The sequence below is a fragment of the Semicossyphus pulcher genome, unplaced genomic scaffold, assembly GCF_022749685.1.
Source record: "Semicossyphus pulcher isolate SPU_LCO1_2020_fin unplaced genomic scaffold, fSemPul1.0.p SCAF_14, whole genome shotgun sequence".
NCBI lineage: Eukaryota > Metazoa > Chordata > Actinopteri > Labriformes > Labridae > Semicossyphus > Semicossyphus pulcher.
The window spans coordinates 12,686,766-12,711,962 of record NW_027211648.1 but is presented as its reverse complement, the minus strand read 5'-3'; the positions used below and the strand labels follow the sequence as shown (position 1 = coordinate 12,711,962).

General features: G+C 47.1%; 1 protein-coding gene across 6 annotated transcripts in view; it reads right to left on the bottom strand.

Moving 5' to 3' along the window:
• The window catches only part of qkia (QKI, KH domain containing, RNA binding a), a 72,382-nt gene that overhangs the window by 12,082 nt on the left and 35,103 nt on the right, over positions 1–25,197 (bottom strand). For all 6 annotated transcript variants that reach the window (XM_069662323.1, XM_069662326.1, XM_069662322.1 and 3 more), the window contains exons 3-4: positions 22,246–22,362; positions 15,771–15,914 (exon numbers count right to left, since the gene is read on the bottom strand). In XM_069662323.1, coding sequence (XP_069518424.1) covers positions 15,771–15,914; positions 22,246–22,362 — 261 coding nt within the window. The remainder of the gene's footprint in view (positions 1–15,770; positions 15,915–22,245; positions 22,363–25,197) is intronic.

The following is a 25,197-nucleotide window of genomic DNA, read 5'->3' as shown; positions in this document are numbered from 1 at the left end:
TCTTTGCGGCGACACTAAGATACACCAGGAGAAGACTAACCTTTAAATTCAGACAAAATAATGAGCACATTTAGGGGGCTGTGAGAGGTGGGTTGGTCTTTATGAATGAGTACAAGGGGGGGAAGCGTCGCAGCAGGCTGCAGCTGAGGACAACTGCACGCTGGGAAATGATGTTAGGGCGGCTTATTTGTGCTCGTGTGTGTTGTATGATGATGGATCTGCAGGGTTGTGGGGGTTAAATGTGTGCGGGGCAAGAGGGTTGCCATCATCCATCCAGCTCTGCATAGGTGGCACGCTGCCTGCTGAGAGGAGGGAGACGGAATAGAGGGCAGCGAGAGGGGAAGAGCACACATGCAGCTGCTCGGAAGAGGTGTGCGCTGCTGTGTGTAAAATGTGTGTATCCCCAGTGGAGGGGCGCTGATATAGCTCCATCTTCTCTCTAACACAGTTTGTTAGCTAAAGCGTCTAAACCCCCGACAAGCTAATTTTCTCCCGTCAAAATACAAATTCCCCGCTGAAACGTTCCCCCACTTTTCTCTCTCTTTTTGTTCTCCGCAGATCTCTGCGGACGTTCGGGAAGTGTTGATGTGTTAGAGCTACACAACAAGCACGATGGCAGATCCAAGATGGCTGCAGACAGGAGCCGTGAGATCAGGAGAAAACAAAACATAATGCTGGGGACGTCGCCGGAGTGGAGCTGGAGCAGCCCGGGGTGAAGTGGGCCAGCTTCCTGCCTCAGACGCGCAGCTTAGATGAATGTTTGATGAACAGCGCCGAGGAGAGCAGTTAACACTTTAATGTTGCCTTGCTCAAGGTGTCGCCACATTAACAGACTCCTCAGTCAGCATGCAGCACCCATAATAAAACATTCAGTCGGATGCAGCCGCTGCTGGGACCCTGTGTGTAAGCAAGCCGCATGTCTGTAATGATCTGGCTGCGGGAATTCCCAGGAGAGGAATAGCTGCTGGATTATAGAACGAGAGGGTTGAGGAAAGGAAGTTTTCCTTTATCATCCCTAACATGCAAGCGTGCGTGCACGTCACAAACACACCCCCCCCCGCACGCTCCTGTCCATCAGCGGAAAAGCCACTCAATAAAGCTGCTCTATCCAGAAGAATCAGATTCAATCAATGAGGCCTATTTGTGAAATCAGCAGAGCGGTAAAAGCTATCAGGGAGGAGCAAGATGGAGGGATGAGGGAAGGAGGGGAAAGAGGGAGGAGGGAGGAGTGCGGTGAGCTAAAGTAGGTGAGCCGTGTCCCACTGCCACTACCTGACAAGCCTGCGATGAGGTCACTAGATGCATGCTAAATCACTGTCATGCTTCACTCTTCTGTGCCTCTCTCCTGATCAGAGCTTTCTGTGCATGTGTTGGTGAATACAAACTGTAGCTAATGCCAAATGTTACAGACAAAAGAGCTTATGCTAAATGCTATGTGCTGTTTGTGCGTGTGGAAGCAACATATGAAGGGCTGTGTGAGATTGTTTAGCAGGCTGCACCCCTCACTCTCCCTCCCGGCACCCCGGCTCCACACCCTTTCCTATCCATCTCACCCAGAGATAAACACAACAGGCGCCTGGATTAGGTTGGATGAATTCGCTCATGTCTTTGGCTGCAGCTGAGGGGGAGTTTTTTTGCTCGTATCTGGCAGGAGTTACCGTCTACGCAGCTCATCTCTGCGTGGAGAGATGAAATGATGAGCAGAGAGAGATGGATGGAAAGAGAGGTGGAACAAAAGGAGGGAAAATAAGCGCTGCGGAGCAAGAACAAGAGGAAGCGTGAATGATTGTCTTTGAGTTGGTGGAGAGATGGAGAGAGACGGAGGAAGAAGAAAGGAAGAGCCGGAGAATATGAGACAAGAAAAGACAGACAGCGTAGTGAAAACCAATTTGTCTGTTCCCCAGTGGGCTGACACTGGCTAAGGCCTGCTTTCCTTCCCTGGCCTCGCTGCCAGTCATCACAAAGAGACGTATGCACACATGCCTCCACACACACACACACACACACATATATATATCTTAGGCCGTAGCAGGGCCGGGGTCAGGCTCTCTCCAAACTACTCCAATTACCTCAGCAGTAAACACAGCCTGCCCCGCTGCCTCCTGGGATACAGAAAGAGGCAGAATGTGTAGAAGTGAGACGGAGAGGGGAGGGGGGAGTTTAGCAGAGTTTATAGGAGGGGTTGGTTCGGGGAGCCTCGGGGAGGGAGGAGTAGATGACTTCATGTAGAGGGGTGGAACTGGTAGTGGCGGCAGCTGGTTTTTCTCCCGTTCCCCTCCTTCTCTCACCTCCCTTTTGGTTCCTTCCCAAACTCGAACATCTGGAGGAAAATGATTACTCTCGCCGCGCTGCCAAGACGACTTATCAACAATTCCACACTCTCCAGCAGCGGACGGTTGGAGGAGAGGAAGGAATGAGTACTTGTAGCGAGCTTGAAAACATCTCCACACTAAATAAATAAGCGACAAGAAAGTTTAATCAACTCGAGGGAAGTAAAGCAAACTTGGAAGCGGGGTCGGGTTGGGAAATGAAAACACATACGCAGCAAACCTGATTGTCATAGACGGCGCTGTAAATCAAACGACTCATCGGCTACAGTGTAAAACACATGCAGGCCTCACACACAAACCTTCTATTGAAAGGAGAACCATGCATTTATTAAGTACTAAAAGGAAAGTAAAACTACACATTACATAAAAACACATCAAACCACTTGAAGCTTTTAAATCACAACAGCAAGTATCAATCAGCTAGAGTGGGGAAATAATAATATATCGCTTCACAAACACAAATAACCTTCTTCCCTTTCTCCTTCATCAGAAAGCACCTTTAAAGAGCGAGCTGCAGTAAGTGCTGCATGTCCTTTCTCAGATTCACTGGTGCATTTTCAAAGGCAATTTTCTCTCCTCAGCTTTTGTGAACATATCTGCCGAGGGAATCGGGCCTCAACTGTATTTTCCGTTTTCCCCGCAGACCAACAAACGCAATCTCCGGCAACTCTCCGACTGTCTTATACCTTCACAACACTCCCGTAAAGCCTCTTTATTTCTCCTTTTACTCCCTTCGCTCCCCCCTCCTCGCTCCCAGACAGCTCTGTTAGCGATGTGCGCCATTAGTCATGCTAAACCACCAACACACTAGCTCATTAGCATAGAAGTGAACCTGGCTCAAGTCAGATTATTACAAACACATCACGGCCGCTCCGCCCCATTACTGTCAATCACGCAGCTTACCGGGGTACGGTTAGAAGTGGCACATTACAAAGTCAGGAACTAACTCTTCTGTTAATACTTTACTTTCTGCATCTTACCAAAGCCATGGAGTAAAAGTGAGCCTCTGTTCAATGTAGCATTTCAGGTCAATTTAATTGGAAAGAGCCTAGTTTACCACCACAGCTTTTTTAACGTTGTACATAACATGCAAAGACGGTACGGGTGGCCGACACAGTCTGAGCCCTGGCATTGGCACTGGCTCCTGGATCTATGGGGATTAAAACAGGCTTTTATTGTGCTTGAGAAGAGGGATGTGGGCAGCCGTGGTGCTCTCTGGTAGTATCAGCTGACACACACACACACAGACTCGGCAGTCAGGAGAAGAAGATGAAAAAGCAAGAAGGAAAGAGAATATGTTTTCCGACCAGCTCGCTGCTCTCTTTGAAACTCTCCCATTAAAATCATTTCCAACAGCACGAGGGGGGGAAAACGCTGTGTGGAAATTCTGAGCGATCTTGTTTATCCTCAGAAACTGGGCTGGTATTCAATGCAACATAACAGCATTAAGAGTGGATTAAACTTCATATAAATAACCTAGAAAAACATATACAGATTTAACAAGAAGATTTAGACATATTATTGAAGCTGGCTGGCCTGCGCCAGCTTTGACAAACAGATGATGTTAGAGGCTAAGAGCAGGGGGGATCGTTCAATCCCACCATGTTGTGCAGCCGGAAAAAAACAGCTGTGTTCTCTCCTGCCTCTCATCATCTTCTGTTCCCTGCCTACCAATAAAACTTCCCTCTCGATCTGTATTCCCAATCCGCACCCTCAACCTCCATCTTTCTCCTCCACTTCTACTCAATCCCTCCCTCCTTTCTTCCTCTCCACCCTTCCCTTTATCCCTCATTCCACCAGGCTGCCAGACGCTGTATTGTTCTGTCCCTGCGATCCTTTAATGCCATCCAATCGAGCAGGGAATATCTTGAAGGGATTTGGCCAGGGATGATTTGGGAGCTTTAAATACTGCCGGGGGATTTGCATCATTCAGAGATCCTGACTCGGGGCTGATCGCTGGAACCTTCTCATAAAACAGGGATCTAAGAACGTCCTGCAAGATTCAAAGCTGGAAAACTTTGGATGGATCTTCCTGGACACATGCAGTCAGGCTACTTTTAACTGGCTGTTATTGGAGACATTTTCCTTGAGTGTCCGTGGTTTGTCTTCATGCATCTTAACAAAGAGAACCGGGAGTTCAGTCAATATACATGAAACTAAATTCTCTCTGCACTTTAGCTACTATATACCCCTTTCCCACCAAAATTAGGGCGTTGACGCAGGTTTTTCAGACCCTGGAAGACCCGCTGATAAATGCCAATCGTCTCTTTTCCCATTGCCAGTGGAGTATACTCCTTTTGGTCTTTTGTCTGCAGCGTCACCGTCTGGAAACAGGGTTAGTAAACAGTGAAGATGTTACGGTGGTGAGGTCGTTATAGTATCTATTACTCATTCAGTCTATTTATCAAACTTGCGACATGATGTTAAAGCGCTGCTTGGACAGAGACGGGCGGCAGCATTGCACCGGAAACGGAGATTAGCGTGTCAACGCGGGTTTTGTGTTCCCACCATTGTTGATCAGAGCCGAGGCGATAATTACCCGGGTCTACTGCAGAGTCATTTGACCCGGGTCTGAATGCCAATTGTAACCTTTCCCATTAAGCAAAAAAGCCGGGTGTTAGTGGGTTTTTTGCCCAGTGGGAAAGGGGCTTCAGTCAGCTCTGCCCCTTTAAGAAACCCCGCCCTTACAAGCCTGCTTTCTTCTGATTGGCCAGCTGGGAAAAGGAGCCAAATCAGGGCTGTGTTAAGCCCATATCATGCTCTGTTTTCTCAGTGTTATGCTGTTACAGGTGTTGTGTGCCAATACAGCCAAGAAGAATAAAAACTTTGGGATTGCAGCAAAGCTTTTACAACAGAAAAAAAAATGTTTTGGTTTCTGCCATTTTGCACAGAACACAACCCCAAGTTCCACCATGGGAAAACCAGTCAGAGCAGCAGACAGCAAGCGAAGTGCTGCAAACATCAACGCTAACAAACAGTGTGAAAGAGAAGTGAAGGGGAATGATAAGCAAAGCAAGTGAACCCAAGTGAGATGAATTCAACACTCGATACACATTGAAGGAGACAAAGAAAGCTATCAGTCCGGCGCTGGCTGGTGGGACTGAGAGAATGGAGTCTGAAATGAGTTGAGCGACGGCTGGCAAAGCGAGTCATCACAGACTGCAGGAGCTGAATTTGATGGGCGGCCTTTGGGCTCTCTAAACGCTGAGCTCCACACAATCCTATTTTCCCTTCCTAAACACTGGGACGCACGGTCACTGGAGAGGCAGGGATGAAAGCACTGTGTGTGTGTATGTGCTTTCCCACTTTGCTGATGTTGAAGCTTGGCCCTTGTAAGACCCCTGGGAGAGTTCAGAAACCACTGCAAATGGACAATGTACACGGTGGAGTGTTGCAGAAAGACAATGTTCTCAAGACTCAATCACCATTGCACCTTTGGAGATGCAGGGTCCTACAAATGGACCCGCGGGCGTATGCGCCCATGAAAACATCCACACACGTCTGCATTTCCTCGCCTCTCTGTGAGGGGATTAAGGAGACCTTCAAAGAGAGGCGGAGAGATTGGCTTGGGGCTTGCAGGGTCCCTCTCCTTCCCCACTGGAGGGACCAGGACAGATTAAAACTGCCCCGGCCTCTCAGCCCGCCTTGTTACCGCCCCCTCTTTCTGCGCTCTGCATTAGGACACATGAAAACCACCCCTGGAGGAGCCTTGTGCAACCAGGTGGATTAGGAAGGAGGTTATTCTACAATGATGTGAGGGACCTGGGTGGTTTGGGACCCGAGTGCATGTGTGTGTGTGAACTGAAATTAAAAGGACAGAACAAGTGGGGAAGGCAATTTTATAAGTGGTGCAGAGGGCTTGTGTACATAGAACGCACCTTCACTGGGGATCTCGGCTGACTTAAAAATCTAAATGAACGAGACAAGAGAAGAAACAGGACTCGTCGTCCTTAGAGGGACGGAATGAAAGAGATGGATTAGCAACAGGATGATGTTTCAAGGAGAAATAAGGGAAGGAAGAACTCAAGAGAGTGTAAGAGAGAAAGTGCTAATTGTGGCGTGATGAGGACTGCGGGATGACAAGTTGTCAAACGGAACGTCGAAGGCTTATTCCACAAGTTGGTTGACATTGGCTTTATATGTTTGAATATATATTTTCAGCTTCTCCACAACACTTTGGAGACGTTGCAGTGAATCTCATTGTGCGTCTCTCTTTCTTTCCCAATCGTCCACGCCACTGATTCTGTAGCAGGAGGGATACAACAAGTGGGGGAAGGCGAGGGAGGAGCTGAATGATGCCATTCAGCACAAATGTTATTGCAATTTGAATCTTTTCTCCAGCTTTGGTGTGTTTCCTGCTCCGTGAGCAGACTGGTGATGATGACAGAAACAGCTGCTGGAGGAGATTTTAAAGTGGTACGGCCTCTTTCCTCCTTCGTATGTCACAATGCGTGCGTTATAACATATACACAAACTAATGAGCTTACTGTAGGTCTGCCTCGGGGGAAATTCACATGTTGGTACAAAAAATAAAACGTCAATTTCATGATCACTGCTGCTGCAGTTTAAATTGCTGGACGTTATCTGATGAGGATTAGCCTTTCTTCAAAAGGCATGCGCATTTATCTGATGGCGCCTGCAGTAGATTGTTTCCTATAAGTGTTTTCAGGTAGGTATAGGAGGCAGCCTGGCTTCTTGGCTGAAGAAGGCTGCCAGCCTTTCAGTCGTACGGCCAGGAAATTAAAAACAGGAGGAGGACAAGACTAGGGAAGGTGGCCAGGCTCAGGCAGGTTGTTCCCCCGCGGGGGTGGCGTTTCTTTAGGGCCACAACCACCTGTCTGCCCCTCAGGAGAGCGATAGAGCTGGAGAAGAGGAGGGACGGGCAGATGGAGATGAAGGTGGGGAGGATGGCAGGGGAGGAACCCTTGGGCCAAGACCAGAACAAGTCCTGTTGGGTTTGAGCTGACAGGAGGGACTTGGCACACGAGCAGAGAAGCTCACTAGTTAGCGTATGTAGTAGAGCAATAAAGAGCGCAGGCTGGAGGAATGTTTGGGACTTGGGAATCATTAAAATGAGGTCCAAACAAGACACAAGAAGGGCCTTTTTTTTTAGCACATCAGCTATACACAATCACTGCTGATTCATGAAACTGTATATTTGTTATTATTTGTCATGTTGTTTGTGAGTCGAACAGAGACAGCTCCAGCCTGTTGTGTGGTTTGTAACCTGCGTGTGGTTAACAGGATGTGGCTGCTTTCAAGCAACTGCAGACGCGATAATGGAAGAGAGTGGTGAATGGCTTGTCCCCGTAATCACTCACACAGAGAGAGAGAGAGAGAGAGAGAGAGAGAGAGAGGAAGCAGTGGGCAGCAAGAGAGAGGTTAAAAACACAACAAATAAAGGAAAGAGAAAGGACACACACACAAGGGACGGGGGGAAGGAAGCTAAGGTAAAACAGAACAATAATAAGAGATGTCTTTTAACTACACATAATGAAGTGATGCTGTAAAATCAGTGTCCTAGCACTGCTATGAAGAGAACAAAAGGCTGTAATATTGTTTTCTTTGTGTAACATGTTCAAGCTGGAGGAGGGAAAACATATTTGGTTGTTAAAAGAGAGGAAATGAAAACATATGCTAACAATATTATTGTAGTGTAAAATAAAATCCTTACACATTGTTCTCGACAAAGACAGTCGGATGGTGGTTTCCCTTCCTGACCCGGTGCATATAAAAATAGCCTCCTTTGTCCTCTCTTCCTCTCTCAGAGGTACACAGGGAGGGCCCAGGTATAAAAAAAATAGCTCCCCGCGTCTCCTGCCAATAAGCGTTTGTTTCCATGTGTGGGTCTTCTGTGTGATGTGACCGCTTGCGTGTGTTTATTTTCAACCCGGGCCGTACTGGGATGGCACTCTGTGTCCTGCCTGAGCCTGCTTTCAGGTGTTTGAAGTTCATGCCAACATTGAGGCCGGAGGAGTTAAGCTTTTCATTGTTGTTTTGGTGTCTGGAGTGCAGTTGAAGGGAGGCTTTGGGGCGAAAGCTTACCAGTTATTTATGTAACCAAGAAGGTCAGGAAAGAAGCAGGGGATGCATAAATATCTGCGTGCACACATGAGGAAGTACTGTTTTACCCTGCATGGCCAGTCATGGTCACTTCTCAGACGCTAACCAATCACATGACACGCAGTAGTAATCATTATTGGCACAAGTGTCGGAGAAGCCACGTCTGTTTGCTCTGGCAAAACAGCTTAAGCGGTCAATTCCAATTACCCACTTATCACCTCTAGATCATTAATCACAGGTGATTTATACATCACACAGTTTCAGTGTTTGCTCTCCGCTGCTCTCCTGGTTACAAGGTTTCAAAAGGTGTCTGTGAAGTAGCCGTCTCGCACGTATTAGCGGGGCAAAAAGGCCGCATGAATGAGTACAAAGGGAGCGAGGATGTGAAGATGGCTAATGATGAAAGTGGCAGACAAGAGGACGACTGGGTGTCAAAGGTCGCGCTAGCTCCAGGCCAATCTCTATTGTGTGAGAGTGAATGGACGCTAAGAACACCCACAAGGAGATTAAAACACACACACACACACACAAGGAAAAAAAAAATACACAGCATAACAGCACTGAGGGAGGAGCACAGTGATGCAGTCTCAAGTAGAGGTCACCAAGTCAAGGAAGCCAATTAAAAAGATGATTAACATTCATGTGGGAGATGCAGAGTCGACGTGCGGGTGGGATGGGCTCACCATCCTCTCTCTCTCTCGCACACACACACATATATAATGAGAGCAGCGAACAGTGCAGTCCAGCCTGTTGTAACTATGGTGTCCTGGGAGGTGGAGATCAGGAGGTTAATATGATCCAATCCAGCTCCTTCATTAGCCTGATGAAGGTAATAACAGCCTACAGGGACAAAGAGGCTGCCAGGTTGACTAAAAGTATCTACCTACTGCCTGCGTGCGACGTCCATGAGCCTACTTGAGCTGGCTGGAAAAGTGAGATAATAGCTTCTTTAGTCATCTGTCACATTAACATGCACATACACAGTGTTTCCCATTAATTACTTAGACTGAGGCGGCCCGCCATAGTCCAATTTGTCCCGCCGCAGTTTAATAATGAACCGAAAACATTTTTCAGTTCTGAGGTGCGCATGTGCAATAGTCACATCGCAGGACGAGCGATCGGGAGGCAATTTAACTGCAACAAGTAGAGCTGCTGCTTTATTGTTGCTCGGTGCAAAAGGAGAACCCGCCACCTCCTCGTTCTCCATCGCTAATCTACAACGAAAGTCCGTCTGATATCACCCTAATGCAGCTCTTCATCAGAGCACAGAGTGAACTGACTCTTATCTGCAGCGTCTGTCTGTCACCTGCCTGTAAACTGTAAACAAGCATGTGACGCTGCTGCTGTCCCTAATAATGTCGGCGGGACGATCAGGCTTGCTTTTGAGGCAGATTTTTTTTTGTTTTAGTTGATTAATTGAAAGTGTTTTGTGAACTCTCGTTTGCCATGTCATCATAGGCTACAACCAATTTGTTTTACAAGAGCACACATTTCTAGCCTCTTAATTTTGGTCTCAAATTGCACCAGATTGTTCCAGTTAGCTTTTAAATTTTAAATTTAAGTTCTGCCCCCGGACCTCCCTAGAGGGTTCAGCATTCATCCCCCATAGTCTCACAAAATCCTGTGGGAAATACTGCATACATGTGCAATGTGTGGGACGAGAGCCGAGAGGCCTTTTAGCGCCTTTAGCCTGCAGCTGCTAGCTTAACAAGATGGTTTGGTAAATATCAAAGATGTGTGGGGATGCTTCTAAAGCAATGAAAGAAATGACACTGATGTAGCTCGCTATAACACAGAAACCCTCTGCTTGTACAACAATGAAGTGTGTAACAATCTTTGGGGTGGATTTGTGGAACAGTTTGAACCTGGAGCTGCTGGATATCATGCATGACATAGGATGCTGGGGGTAGGGGGTGGGGTAGATTAAGAGTAAATAAGGGGAGAATGGTAGTGATAGGTAGAACTAACAGAGAATAAACATCATTAATTGGAGAGGCACACATGGATGGATGCAGCCAGATGGTGTTTTGTACTCATTTGTCAGACGCTGGTGACAGAGAGAGAGAGAGAGAGAGAAGGCAAGAGAGAGAGAGAGCTAGAAAGAGAGAAAGGAATAAAAAAAGAGGTGTTTAATGATTGCAAGAGACTTCCACTGTTTAAATGTAGCACTGCTTGTTCTGCATCATCTTCTCTGTGTGCCTTTCCTGTCTGAGTGGCTCTGATGGTGCTGCCATTGTAGCACTCTGCCAAGCCGGATGCATACTGGCGAGTACAGACACAACACCCCGCAGATCGCCTAACTTGGCGTCCATTAAGGTCCATCTGTCTGGCTTTTACAAAAACACCATTTACTGTATGTTCTTCCTCAAAGGAGGTCTGTAGCGGAGGGAGAGAGAGGAGAGAGAAACTAGATAGATGAGGGGGAACAGACGGCTCAGGAGAGCAAAAGAGAGGAATAGGAACAAAGGGGTTGGCGTGCAGGTTTGCCCGAAAGAGACTTTGTCTCAGGCTGGGGGGACTACAATGAGACGAGAAACTAATGGAGTTCTCACTTTGCTATCCACTGCCAAGGTAGTTCATCAAAATGAAAAAGTAGAGCAATTAAATCATCTTATTTCCATAACATAACTACAAAAGTGAATAAAATCTAAAAATAGAAAAGGGTCATAAAAGGATGAAGGGGGGGGGGCGTTGGGAAACGTAGCACAGGAGGGAGCAGTAAGCCGGAGCGAGCGAGCAGGACCGGCTTCTCACTGTGTGCAAATGGAGAGAAGTGCTCGAGGCTGCTGGTCGGCTCAGGCTGCTACCATCCCCACTTTGTTCTCGGCAATGACAGTTTCATTCAAGGAGACATGCGCTTGGTTCTCCAGGGCCAAAGTGCCACTGTGCCAGCTAGCTCTTTCTTCCTCTGTGCGCTCCATTCTTACCTAAGCTTTCATGCTTCTCCGCTGCCCTATCAGTGTGTGTGTGTGTGTGTGTGTGTGTGTGTGTGTGTTGAGAGACTCAAGGCTAGCCTGCTACTTCCCTTAATGTACTGTAGGTACCTCGAGGCTAACGCCTGCCGTCAGCATGCCGAATCAAACAAAGCGCGGTTAAGATAGCATTGTCGCAAGCCCCCCTTTATCAGGCAGTCCCCCAGAGCTTAAACAGCATGGTGTTATTTCAGACGATGCTATAGCATGTAAAAAGATGTCCACAAACAAGACAAGAATCAACCGATTAACACCAGAGTAAAAATCCTGCACGTAGCAGACTCTTAACTACAGAGCAAAACATTGTGATCCGTCAGAGACCGGGGGTTTGTTTCCACGGTAACATGTTTACATTTTAGGTTTCAGTCTGCTTATGTTTTATACAGAATTACATGCTTCATTTTGTAGATTAGCATTCATTAAAACTGAAAATAATGCAAAGGTCAAAGCCGGCGACAATTCTATTACTGCCACTGCAGGCAGCTCTACGCGGGTGAAAAAGAGCTTTTTTCTAGCCTTTTGTCAGAGCAGCATCAAATAGGAAAATGTATCTGTAGGCCGAAGCACTCAGGGTTACCTCGGGACAAGGCCTCTGTCTGGTCTTAGATGGCTTTGTCTAATTGTCTCCCTGTCTGTCAATTTCCCATGAGCCCCTGAAAACTTTCAGTGACATGAAGGACCGATCGCAAATCATAAAGCACATGGGCAAAAACAGGGACACGGCCACACGGGGCTACATGTGTGCATTGACGCAGACACGTCACAGTGTCACCCATCTATCATCACATCAGCCGGTGCTGTCCTGCAGAAAGAGAGGGACAGGTGATGGATCTAAAACCGTCATGGTGAGCGATCACATTGCTGCTCGTCACCTGCACAGCGCTACATGGCAGGCTATATTGTAACGACGTGGTGGAATATAATTGTGGTAATGCCTGTAACCAGTATAGGGAGCCAGTTTGTCGTTTGTTTAACAGTCTTTAGATGTGAATGCTGCTTAAAACACACATAAAGGAGCAGAGCAGGTATTGTCTGCACTTAATTATTTTGGGTTGAAGCCATCCATCCCTCTACTGTCATGTGTACAATTCAGAAAATATGGAGGTAATTAAGACTGATGTAAATAACGGCATAGACTAAAGAAAGACTCTCACAATAAGCTGCTGTAAATCAGAGCACAATACCTGCCTCTTCCAGTGTGAATGGGCCAGTCAGGCTTTAAGCATACAGCTCTGCGAGTATCTGAGTCGAGGTTACCCAGAGTGCAGTGGGGCTCTGCTGCCGGCTCCGTTTGAGGGCCTTAACCCGAGACTCAAGGGATGAGCGGAGCATTTTAGTCAATGTGTGTGTGTGCGTACGTGGAAGCATGTGGAAGTATTTTTCTGGGCATGCGTATCCATGTGTGTGTGCTAGTGTAAGTGTGTACTAGGGCAGGATCAGTGGAGTAAATCCACACTTGAAAGAGTAGCTCAATCAAGCTCTCCCACCCATCTCTCCCTCTCTGTCTCTCTCATCTCACCGGTGCTCCCCCCGCTCCCAGTTCATGGAGAGTTGAAGGGTTCGCAGAAATAGGGAGCAAAAGAGCGCCGGAGAGGGCAAAGAGGAACAAGTGTGAGCTTTTAACACAACCCACCAGTAGCCTCTTGCAGCTGTCAATCAATCTCTGAGTAAGCAGTCATTGACAGGGCGTTACAACATAGTCAATATTTGCTCGGGCAAGAAGAACATCAACCACTGAAATATTGATGATTCAGACGCGGACAAGATGTTTCTGGAACATGCACACAGTCTCAGATGAGACACACATGTTGGTCTCAAAGCCTTCTGAAAAATATCGGTTTTAATAATTGCGTATTTTTTACTGCAAAATGCAGCTGAAAAGTTAGTTTAGTATACGTGAACAAATCTTCAAAACAACGATTAAATTACAACTACTTCTGTCGTACAGTTTCCTCACCACATAAACAAACACCGTCAGCCTGACTGTTACATCACTGAGTTTAGCTGAGCTGGTTAAGTACAGGTGTTTTCATTCCAGACATCCTGGCTCCTAATCCACAGCGAGGCTGTTATGAGATGACTCAAAAGCAAAACCATCATTATCCACCTTTTAATTTAACTCCACGTTTGCAGTCAAAACATCTCCATCCTCCCGTTTTGTTTCAGTTCAACATCTGGGTCCTCCTCAGTTACAAGTAAAGCCTGTTCCTTGAAAGGGAGTTAAAAAAGCATGACCTCATTTTGTTTCCTGTGCGATTTAATAAAGGGAGATTTTACGCTGCCAAATGTGGAAAAGATGCCCTTCATTAGAACAGTGCAAACCCAGCGTGTCCGTACTTTAATCCAATCTAGTTTAGCATGATAAAGGGCATTACTGCCAGTCAGCTCCACCGCACACCCACTCATGGCATGTGTGCTCGCACATGCACTCGGTGACACAAAGAAAGTATAGTGCCGCTAAGGGGCTCATGGGTAGATAATGCACCAACCCAACATTCAGAAAGGGGACTAGTGCTACTTGTGCCACGCTGAAACTACGTCACTTCTATTGACATTTAAAGCGGTTATCCTCCAGGCCGGTGTCAGGCTGCTGAGGTAAGTGCATTAAGAGTCCGGCCCCTAATGGAGGCAGAATAAAAGGGCAGAGCGAATTAACGAGGTATTGATGCAAGGAGCAAAATATGTTTTAAACAAGTACTAATTGAAATCTGGAGGAATAAGATTCAATATGTGGAATATAAAAACAGAGAAGACAAATGTACCTTTGACTTTATAATAAAGTCTGAATAAGAGGCAGGGACATTTACTGGTGACTCAGATAAGCTGAGAAAAACACAGAATGTCTATCTAATGGAAGGATCTTTTCATTGCATTTAAATGAACAAAGATGCCTTGCTTGAAGGAAAAATGGCCTCTGGTGTGCCGCAATGGGTCATTAATTAGCTCTATAAAACTCTTATTTGAATTAAGGGGAGAGTGAAACTTTTTATGAGCAGGATTTCATTAGTGTCTCAAAAGAGCTCAGAAGTGCTTTCTTCTGTTTGAGTAATAAAAGAGCTTCTCCTTAACCTGATAAATGGTTCAGGTACTGAATCACCACACCATCTTTAATGCGCTTGGCAGGCTTCAAAATGCATTGAGATTTTTGCGAGAAAAAGTGAGGAAGCTATTTTTGTGGCACTCCATTCAGATGAGAGCGAGACGCCGAGAGCTGTCATTGACTTAAAAGGATGGCGAAAAGGAGGTTTTTGTTGTGTGTGTGTGTGTGTGTGTCTACACGTGTGTGTTAACAGTGACTCATTCCGCATCGCTCTTCAAAACATTGGCGCTTCCAGAGATGGCTTTATCCTCACGTTTGTGCGCGCGCGTGTGTGTAAGTGTGTCAACAGCCTCTGTGTGTACATACAGGCAGTGGAGATCTGAAACACTCGGAGACAAAACAAGTGCCTGAAGAAGTGACAGGCGGACTGAATAGAGAGCTATATTTCAACAAGAGGGCATGAATTGAAGTGTTTTCACGTTGTCAGGGCGGGCGGAGACAGACAGGGAGGACGGATCGTTCCAGACAGGAGACTCTGACATGATGGCACCTCTTGTGTCAGATCCACATCCACACTTGGTCCAGCACAGATAAGAAGAACATTTCTTTTTTCTTCCTACTCTCCTGTACTCTTATTCTATTTGTTCATAATCAAAGGGGGCATCGTCCTTGGGGTGCATGCAAACAAGCTTTATAACACTGCTACTGCAAAATATGATGAACTGTAATGCAGCTGTGTCTCTGGAATATGTGTCTAGGACAGGTATAAACATGATTCTGCATGAAGGAAAGCGGATAAACACCACTGCCATTCAATCAACACTGCACCTAACATGCTTGGCATCAACCGGCTTCCATTTCCACACAACCACCAAGCCCCTGTTTGTTGCCACCTGATGGCAAACCAGGGCCTTCAGCTGCCGCGTCCACCTGGTCACCACAGTTAACAGCACAAAATGCGCACCGCATGCCAAACTACCAGCAGCCATCACCAGCGGCTCAGTGTGGGGGGAAGTTTGGGCAGAGGGGAAGCGGAGATGAAATGTGGCAGTCGCAGGAGGCGTGTGCTGCTAGCTATGTTTTCCACTTCACTGGGGGCACGGCCAACCTGTTCCCCTGGTCTATATATGGAAGTAAACAGGATGCTAACAGTGGGGAAGAGGTGATGTGCCATATGTAGCCCCATCGTCCTGTTGTTCTGCATGGAAAAGCTTCTCTCGACTAAATCAGAGCAAAAATAAAGCACGTCCTTTGTGTCAACTTCCTTGAAAGAGAGCATTAAATAGCTCATCAGGCTAATGGCAGCCCCTACTGTGCGTGCGTGTGTGATTAGTGTACACAAGCTTGTGTGTTGCATGTACTCACAGCAGGTACGAGGAGCTTCTTGACCTCCTCCACCGCTCTCCTCATCTTGATCTCCGCTCTGGCCTGCGAGTCCTCCACTGTGATCAGGACATGAAGGTCTTCGTTTAGGTGTTCCCAGTTTGGCTTCCCTCTGTTCTGCTCCTCCTGTACAGAGAAAAGAAGGGAGAGAGAGAGAAAGGGAGACGGTGAGTAAATGTGACAGTGTGGGTGTGTTGGAGCACCAGTGCAGCAACGCAGCATATCAGAGGAAGCGGAGGCGAGAGGCAGGCATACACAGAGGACGACGGGGCCTTGTGAAGAGAAGCGGGATGACAGGAGCGGCCCTTTAGTCAGCTATTTAGCTTTAACTTTGAAAGGACACCCTTCTTTAATAGATCCCTCGCTTCACAGAGACAAAGACGACAGCTAGCCCTGCAGCAATTAATATCAGTGAAAGATGGATGGGTGGAGGGATCAGAGAGAGATGGATGGGGATTTTTAGCTCGTAGTAAAGCAATCATGATACATGGATCAAGTTCCACAGGAAGTACCAGGGGACTGTGCGCGTGTGAAGGTGTGCGAGCGTGTGCCGCCGTCTCTGACTTGTGTTCGCGCGGACAATACAGTCCGGGTAACAATAGCCGTCCGTTTTTCTTCCTGAAAAGGCAGCGCCAAGGCACTCACGGGGCGCTAAATTGTCGCACTCGCAGTACCTGAAAAGCAGAAAATGGGCTGTATTCAAAACTGACATCATAGCTCGATGTCCTTTCAACGCGCCTAAATAGCAGGCAGTTTCAAGATTTGAATTGGGAAAGGCAGAGGTTTGGATATTTTGCACAGAGTTTACGTTTTTCAGGCGCCTCTGTGAAAAGCTCGGTAACACCCGGCTCCTTTGTGGAAAGGTAAAGTGGGATATGAAGGGACAATCAGAAACGTAGCGTCATATTTGCAGATTTTTCTAAACATGCTTTTCAATTTAGCCTCCCTACGTTCCCTCTTCTGCTTGCTCTGCTGACAGTGAACGCAGCCAGCAGACACTGAGAGCGCACTAAAAGGCTTTTGAGGCTGTATCGCATGTCGCCGTACCACCATGAAAGCCGGCGGTTTGAAGACTACTTCCCCCTGAGGTGAGGAGTTGAGGTCTAGGTTGTCGGAAAAAGACGACCACAGGTTCTCTCTGATGTGTGACACCGCGAAACAGGATTGTAATGTTGCAGAGATAATATCTGACTGATGTTATGAAGAGAAAATAGGAGTGTCAAAAGTAATGAAAGTGAAAATATAACAGAAATGTGAGGTCAGCGTCTCAAAGAGTTGACTGCGCTCCTGCTGTTAGCGCAGGTTAGTGATGATCACTGTGCCCTTTAACCCCGCACACGCAAACCACCTCGACTTCAGATCGCTGCTCACTTGGGAGCAGGAAGCCACCGTGAGGCTGTCTGATTACAAACAATGCATTGCGGTGCTCTGCAGGGGGTCTGCACGATTTCAATAGGCTCAACGAGCACACACACACACACACACAGAGCTCGAGCTGAGTGCCACCCACCTGCTTTTTACTCCACAGAGACCTGTTGCCATGGCACTGCTCTTTACAACACACACACACCGACACACACAGAGGGAAAAAGTTCAATATTCCACTCTCGTTTTCCCCTTTTCCACACAGGGGGGAGGGCCTAGTTTCAGCAGTCAGGCCATTATTTCACCAGGGTTGTTTGCTCATGGCCTATTAGGGGACATGGGGACTGGAAGGTGACTCAGCATTTTCCGAGAGGGGACACAGACCGACAGGCCACATGGGCTGCTGCGCCCAGGGAGCCGTCCACATGGTGGACATAAATGCACATTTATTGACGGATTGTTACAACCTGTCAATAAATCTCAGCGAATCACCTGTTCGGCGTGTGCAAAGAGGGAAGTGCACGTCCATGCACGCACACCTCACGCAAGCATGACTGCCTGCGAACAAGGTCACCGTGCCCCCTCTGAGAGAAAGTGACAGCATGACAAACATGAGGACGGGTGGACCGGGGGTGGGGGGAGGCATGGTGGGAGGGTGAGAAAAAGAGAGGGGAGGTGAGGCGGGAAGCTCAAGGGGAAGGGGAATACTAGGAAGGCCTTTGACAGGAATGTCTGCACTCGCCGACATCAAATGCCACAGCAATAACCACATAGCAGAGGGTAATCGCTTTTGGCGAAATATGCGGCATGAATAAATAGCACGGGCTCTGCATGTAGAAACAACATCTAAGAATAGGATCAGAGGGGAAAGACTTCTCGGTGATGCTGCCCGACGTCCGTCGTCTGTCTCTGCAGCACCTGTTTGCCTGCTGGCTTTCACACCCCTCAGCTTGAGCCGAAGCAACTTCAAGACCTCAAGTCTCCACGTGGGTGACACCACACGCTGAAAGGTTACAAAAATAGAAGGCTGTCTTTTTCCTCTGACCCTAAGCCACTTTTCTTAGGTTGTACTTAAAAAACAATCTGGTTATGCACGTTACCTAACTGATCCTGTAGGTGCACCCCTGAAGCTGGAATTGCAGTCCTCAAGGACACCTAACAGGGCGCACATTTCGCAGCTTTCAATCCTCGCCGCTGCGGCTGAAGGTCAGCCCGAGTTAATACCACACTGCTGCTGCCTCAAAAGGATTTCGGACTATGCGGTGCCACAATTCTGTCCTGGCAACTTGAACTTAACACTCATAAACAAAAGTGTTGACCCTGTTTTAACTCTGCCTCTCCCCACTATGAACAGCGACCTCTCCTGTGATCTTAAAGGACATTCCCGAGCGGGGTCGAGGCTTAATGCCAGCAGACCAAACAGGTGCAGGAGAGAGAGGGAGAGAGCTGCGGGGGCATGAGAGGACAGGAGAGGGCTGTAGAGGACTGATAATAAAAATATTAAATATGAATTAAAACAAACGACTTTCTGATATTCTTCAGGAGTTACTGACTTTCAGCGAGTAAGACGGATTGCCTTCAAATACTAAAAAAAGAATGGCTTTAAATAAAGCATGACGTGTTAATGTTTGATGGCTTTGGTCTCCTCCGATGATTTCTTTGGGTTTCTTTTTATGAAATATAACAGTAGATTAAATGTCTACATCTAAAAAGGAGAAAGAGGACAACAGAGGGCAACTTGGGCAGGTCGAGTATAATAAAATGTAAAGCTCCAGTTAACGCTTTTTGCCATCCTTGTGTCCTCAACCATCACCTTCTTTCAAATCCACTCACAGCCAGTAACACTTTGACATTGCTCTGCTTTTCTCACTAACATAACTGCTCCCTCTAAACTCTTAATGAAGACGTAACAAGCTTTCAGATGCACTAGGCCAAGTTATCAGAAAGTTAGCTTGAACTCTGAGTGAAACAAGTGAAGCACCAACAGTGTGATCGAGTTTAATATTAATCGCTAATGACACAGTTCAGTTCTTACGCATTAAAATGTGGAAGCTGTGCTGTTGCTTTGCATCACGGTTGGCTGAAGTTGAAAGTCCACATCTGCGGCCTGCTCTGTCCTGCCGGTGACATTGCTGATATGAGATTTTTTTAGCTGTGACGTGTCGGGAAAATCAGCTCATTTCTGATACCGCTCGTTTCTCTGAGCCCAAATCTGAGAAAACACAGTTAGGGGATTGTTTTTAATAAGGGAGGGAAATCATATCTGTAATTTAATTCCTGTTGTCCCTGCTGTTACTTTGCTTTTTCTTTAAATCTATTAAGACAAAATCATCAAAAAAAGGAAGCAGCATACGAGCGTTCTCCCTCTGGCCATTACATTAAGACTTAACGAGATTTAACTCAGAAAAGTACAAGAAACAGGAGGCGAGTGTGGTGTCGTCCAACACCTGCTCTCAGCAGAGTTAGAGTGTGATCCGTCCTGTCAGAACAGATTTTGTTATTACAGGACTCTTAGAGGCACGTTACATTACGTTTTGTCTTGTTTGATCAGAGTGTAAAACGCAGTTTGGGATGTGTTATTCTATAGTAAAGATAAGTACATGTTCCCTGTTCTAAGTAGTTGTATGCACAGAGCTCCTATGACAGTGATACAGGACTACAGCTTGTGATAAAAATGCTAACAAGCAACTACCATGGTGAGAAGATGCAATATATATAAAAAAAGACATCCTCTGAGAGATAATGCATTGTCTGGTCGTGGCCCAAGAAGCAAAGGCCTGCATAAAAAGGATCAAGAGAGCTGTGTTCAAAGAATTTGAAAGGGATTTGGAGGGTGGGGGATCAGTATCTCCCCAATTATCAGCATCATATTTGGTCAACTCTGTCAAGAGTGAAGCATCACATTTATCTCCTTTCCTCATTCTTATTTTCTACTTCATCTGCTTTTCTCCTCTCTCCCCATTGTTCTTTATTTCCCTCTGCTCCCCTCTCTCTCTCTCCCTCCCTCCCCCTGCTCCGCTCGCTCCCACCGCATAGCTCCAGTGAGCCGACTCCCCGCCAGGCAGCGCGGCCCAGGAGGGAGCAACCAGCTGAATTATTGAGAGCATAAAAACGCTGCCGCTAATGGATCCTGAATAAACACACTGGCTAAGCTGCTCCCGCGGCTTCCTCTGCTGCCACAGGGCATCAAGCTGGAAATACTGAGGTTGAGGATGCAGCGACTGGAGGCCACGGCTGAGGCTTTGTCTGGGGCTGAGGCAGAGCTGTGACACAGCCGGGGAGGTTTTTTTTGGTTGGAGGGAGCTAACCTGATGGAGAGACGGCGGAGGCAGAACAGAAAGCAAATCGGCTGATCTTAATTAATCGTATCTCCAACACTATTGTAAATATCTTAAACACACTATGTAGTCAGCGGGGAAAATGGAGCTTTATTTTGAAGGAGGAGCGAATAATCTCTTATATAGACGTGTGAGATATTAGGTTATACACTTAATCTCATATTAAAACACTAAGTAAAGCAATTATTCTGCTCGTATGTCCTCATGTTTAAATGTTTAACTGTACGGGGCCTTTGTCGGTGCAGTAATTGCACCAGGCCGTTGACACGTCCTGTCCAAACAAAGCGGCACACGTCATTAAGATTTAAGATGGCACCGAGCTGATGAGGGTCATCACAGACTCATGTAACGAGCTAAGTGTGTCTGAGGGTTTGTACATGCGTGTTCGCTCCCATCTAACTACCTCTGGATCTAATTCCAAAGAAAGCACCCTGGCAGAGTGTCTTCATCTTGTTCTGTGATAATGAACACACTCCGAGGGGAATGAGAAGAAGAGACAGAGATTAAAATACCAAACGGAGGAGCAGTAAAAAAAAGGAAAGGAAGGAGGGAAGGAAACGTTTGGCCCTGCAGCGAAGTAGAGCTTCTTAGAGTATGACTCAGCTGAAAATCTGTGTACGTCTTTGTGTGCGAGGCCTGTTTCTGTTCGGATGCCTGGTGGAGTGAGCGTGCGTAGGGAAGGTGATTCCCTTCTTCTGACTTATGTAAATGTGTTTCAATATGGCACCGCTGCCTGGCAAATCAGAGCAACTCGGAGGTTTGAACAAAAAAGGGAACAAAAAAAAAAAAAAGAGGGAGATTTACAAACAAAGACGACGCTCCAAAAAGATGTCACTCACGCAAGAAAACACACACGAAAACAAAACTGCAGAACAGCCACGAGCAGCCGTCGTAGCACAGCTGAGGCCCATGGGCGAAACATGCACAGATGCTCGAAATAACACAATTTTTTAAAAGTGTCATTTTGTCCTCACGGTATCTTCAGAGTGCGTCGCTAAATCTGATCTGACACACATCGCAATCCCTCGGGGATGAATGTAAGTTGCTGTAGCATTCAGAGCTCATTGTTTAATCATCTGCTGTGGCTGAATGGTGTGATGCACACATTCAATATGTAGGCAGCTGAAATATGCTGTGAGTCAGCTCTGTAGGCTTAAAAGACATACTACTGCAGGGCTGACCTGACAGCAGAGCAATGCAGGACGACTAAACATAGCCTGACGTTATTTTGCTAAACTCTGGATTTTCACAGTCTGTGATGTGTCTGATATTAGGTGGGATAATACAAAGGGGGTTTTGGGGGGGGTCTCAGGATATATAGACACACAGCATTATCCTTTTATGTCTCCACCCTGAGCTCTGTGCGTCCAGAAATAGAGGCAGCCGCTGGCCTTAGCTGCCTTTACTACTGCCTTCTGTACTTTCCACTGCGCAGCGTTTTGCAAACAGCCCTATCAGATGTCAGAACGCAGCCAACAGGCATCATCCGAGTGTGTGTGTGTGTGTGTGTGTGTGCCTGCCTCGTGTTCCTGCAGGGCTGCTGGGATGTTTTCGTGCGGCAGCGGTCGCAAGCTTGTCCCTTATTTTGTCTCAAAACAAGAGGATGAACCCTCACGCAGAAAGGAGGAGGCGTTTTGGTTTGGTTAAATAAAGGTAGTTTTGTGTTTTGTTATTTCTATCTAATGAGAAACATTGTTAAAGAGATAAAAACTCATTAAAACACACCGGGCACGCTGCCACGCTGACGAGCTTACCTTCTTCTTGTCTCTCATGGAGCTCTTTCCTCGCACCATGATTTTGCATCCCGTCTCTGCTTCCAACTGTTTGGCTGTGAGTCCCCGAGGGCCAAGGATTCTCCCCACAAAGTTATACTGCGGATACAGAGAGAGAAATAAACCAGTTAGTCTACAGGTGAATAGACATTTAAATCTCCTTTACATTAGGACGCCAGCGTATGAAATCAAAGCACAAAGAAGGAGGGAGGTTTACCGAGACTTTATCACCCCTACTAGATGTCAAAATAGTCCCAAATACAATTTAACTACAGGGAATTAGGCTTGGTGGAAAAGGTGGGAAGCAAACAAGAGGAAAATTGAGCACAGAGGATGTTGAGGGGGAGGTGAGCTGTGAGGTAAGGTAGTGCACTTGACACAATTTTCTTATCAAGGCCCCCTTTCACTGGTGTGTGGCTTTGGAGCTTTGTACCAAAAGGAAACGTATTTAGCGACGTAATCCTCTCCACTTGAAACTGGCTTCCAACGGGATAAAGGGAAAATGTGTTGAAATAATCCAACACAATTTTCTGCCAAAATAAAAACAGAAGGGAAGGAGGAGAGCAGAGGGGGGAGCAAAGTGACGCATAAAGAGGTAAACAAACCATCCGTGTTTAAACTGCGCGCACGGCGGCTGGTGGAGAGCGCGATGGGGGAAAAAGATCTGTGACACTATTAAAAAAAACGGGATATTTTTACTCAAGCTAAATTTCCTAACCTGAAATATTCAAACGCTCGCTGACACAGCGGAGAGCTTTTCCTTGACGATGAGAAGCACAACTGTTCGTCTCTTTAACTGTTACAACGAGCTGTGACACGGCTGCATTAAATTCTTAAACGCAGTCACATCTGCTTACGCACTCCGCCGCACCCGTGCCTCTGTGAAATCCAAAAGGCCATCAGAGAAGTCACATTTAATTACTGGGGGATTACAAATTTAACGTGATGCTGGTGTGTTTCCCCTAAACTACGCGAACAAACACAAGTGAGTAGAGACAAAAGCTACAGGCTGCCGTTTTTGTATTTTGTCCCCGTCGCTGTCGCCGGGGCTCGCCTGCAACCGTAGCCTGTCTGTCTGCGGCAGCAAAGACACATCCTGAGATGCTGAAGTCCCCGCGGATGATCGGAGCATGCTGCCACACAGGCTCTATGCGTGTGCGGCTCTGTCACAAGGCAACTGTCTGTTCGGTTAAGCCGAATCAAGGAAACTTGTGCAGGGGCTATTTGTCATAGTGTGTGCATACTGAGGGATGCAGGGGCACCTGTCGTCGGAGGTCAGCCACCAACCGTGCACGGTAGCCTGCTAAACACACACACACACAGGCGCGCAAACACACAGCCTCAAGGAGCACAGGAGAGAGCTGTCTGTCTGCATCACAGCACCCGCCGCAGACAAGGGCGAACCCCGAGCTGGTGGTGCTCCCACAAACACACACACATAAACAGACCTCCAGCTGGTTACACAGCAGCTTTAGTGTCCCGCTATGTCCTGGGTTCTGCTAACAGCTAACCCTGCTAGCAACTGTGGAAAATGCTAACTGTCATTACGCTCACTCTGAATTTATACCTAAAAGTTTGAAAAGTTTCTACCCAGGTCCCTGCAGATAAGATGTCGCAGTTCCCACCAGCTTTCCATGAGTCCAAACCCCATCTGATCTACACAGCATGAATATATTAAATACACAGAGTAGATGAATTACAGAGCGAGCTCTAGGTGTTAAATATACTAGAGAGGATGGAAAAGTACATCTGGTTCCAAACATAGTTGAACATTTAAAATGATCTCTGCTCTTTGTTTCTAATACCGCCCTCTGTCTGAGAGAGGAGGAAGGTTCTCTGTGGACAGGAATGTGTTGATGACGATTGGGCCTGACAGGGAGCAGCGCCTGATTGAGAGAGGCGGAGAGAAAAGGTTAGAGAGACGATGTCAGAGAGGAAAAAGTCACCGATATCTCGTCCTTCAAGTACCAGGAAGGGGCCGACACCGCCTCCACATTCTTTCCAAACTGAGCTCCATGTGATAGGGCAGCCAGGGATAAAAGGTTAGGGCAGGCCAATGCAGCATGTGGCTCAGGTTTTACCCCCCCTCCCTCTCTCCCTCAGTGGACTTGTGGGTAAAGTCTGGTCAGATGTCACACAAGCGTCAGATGTGCTTTCATGATGACAGACAAACTCACAACAAGTGTGGGTGGGGGGGGGGGGCGCGGCACAGAGAAGGCGTCGTGTCTGGCCGAGCAGTTACCACAAGTTTCACTCGCACATCACTCGAGGAACGTTTCAACATCAAGGACGATGTTTCCGATTAAGCATCTCACCACAATCTGGCAAAGTAACACGAGAGAAACCGGCGCACTTCAAAGCGCAACTCTACTGTAAATAAAATCACTCCAGCGACGGGATAAAAGCTCAAAGTTAACTGTAGCGGACGGCTCCCGCTGTTCGCCGGTTTCCTGCTCCGCGCCGAGGGTTTGACATTCTTCTCATGGATGGTGATACGCCGTTAGAAAAAAAGGCGACCTCCATTTTAAGCCACTGGAATGTAGAGACAATGGAGAGCCAAGCGGGTGAGTTATCAGAAGGGTGCAGGGCCATTGAGCCTGCCAGGAACTCCACTCAGCAACAGCCAGAGGAGTAGGATGGATCCAGTGCCCTCACTGCCAAACACACTGTTCGCTCTTCACCTCCTCTTGCTAAACTATCTGGCCTCCTCCGCACCTACTAAAAAAAGCCAGTTTTCATCTTCTATTTTTTAGTCCTGCTGTTAAATCGACTTTACAAAAAGTCATGTCTGGGAAACACCGCTGCTGTTTGGCTGAATTTCCAAAGCTGTGCGCCCTGAGGGAGCCTTTGAAGCAGTCACTACTGACAGGGATTTTATGTTGTAAAATAAAAACAGATTTTGAAAACAGGATAATCAAGAAAGTGTGTCAGTGA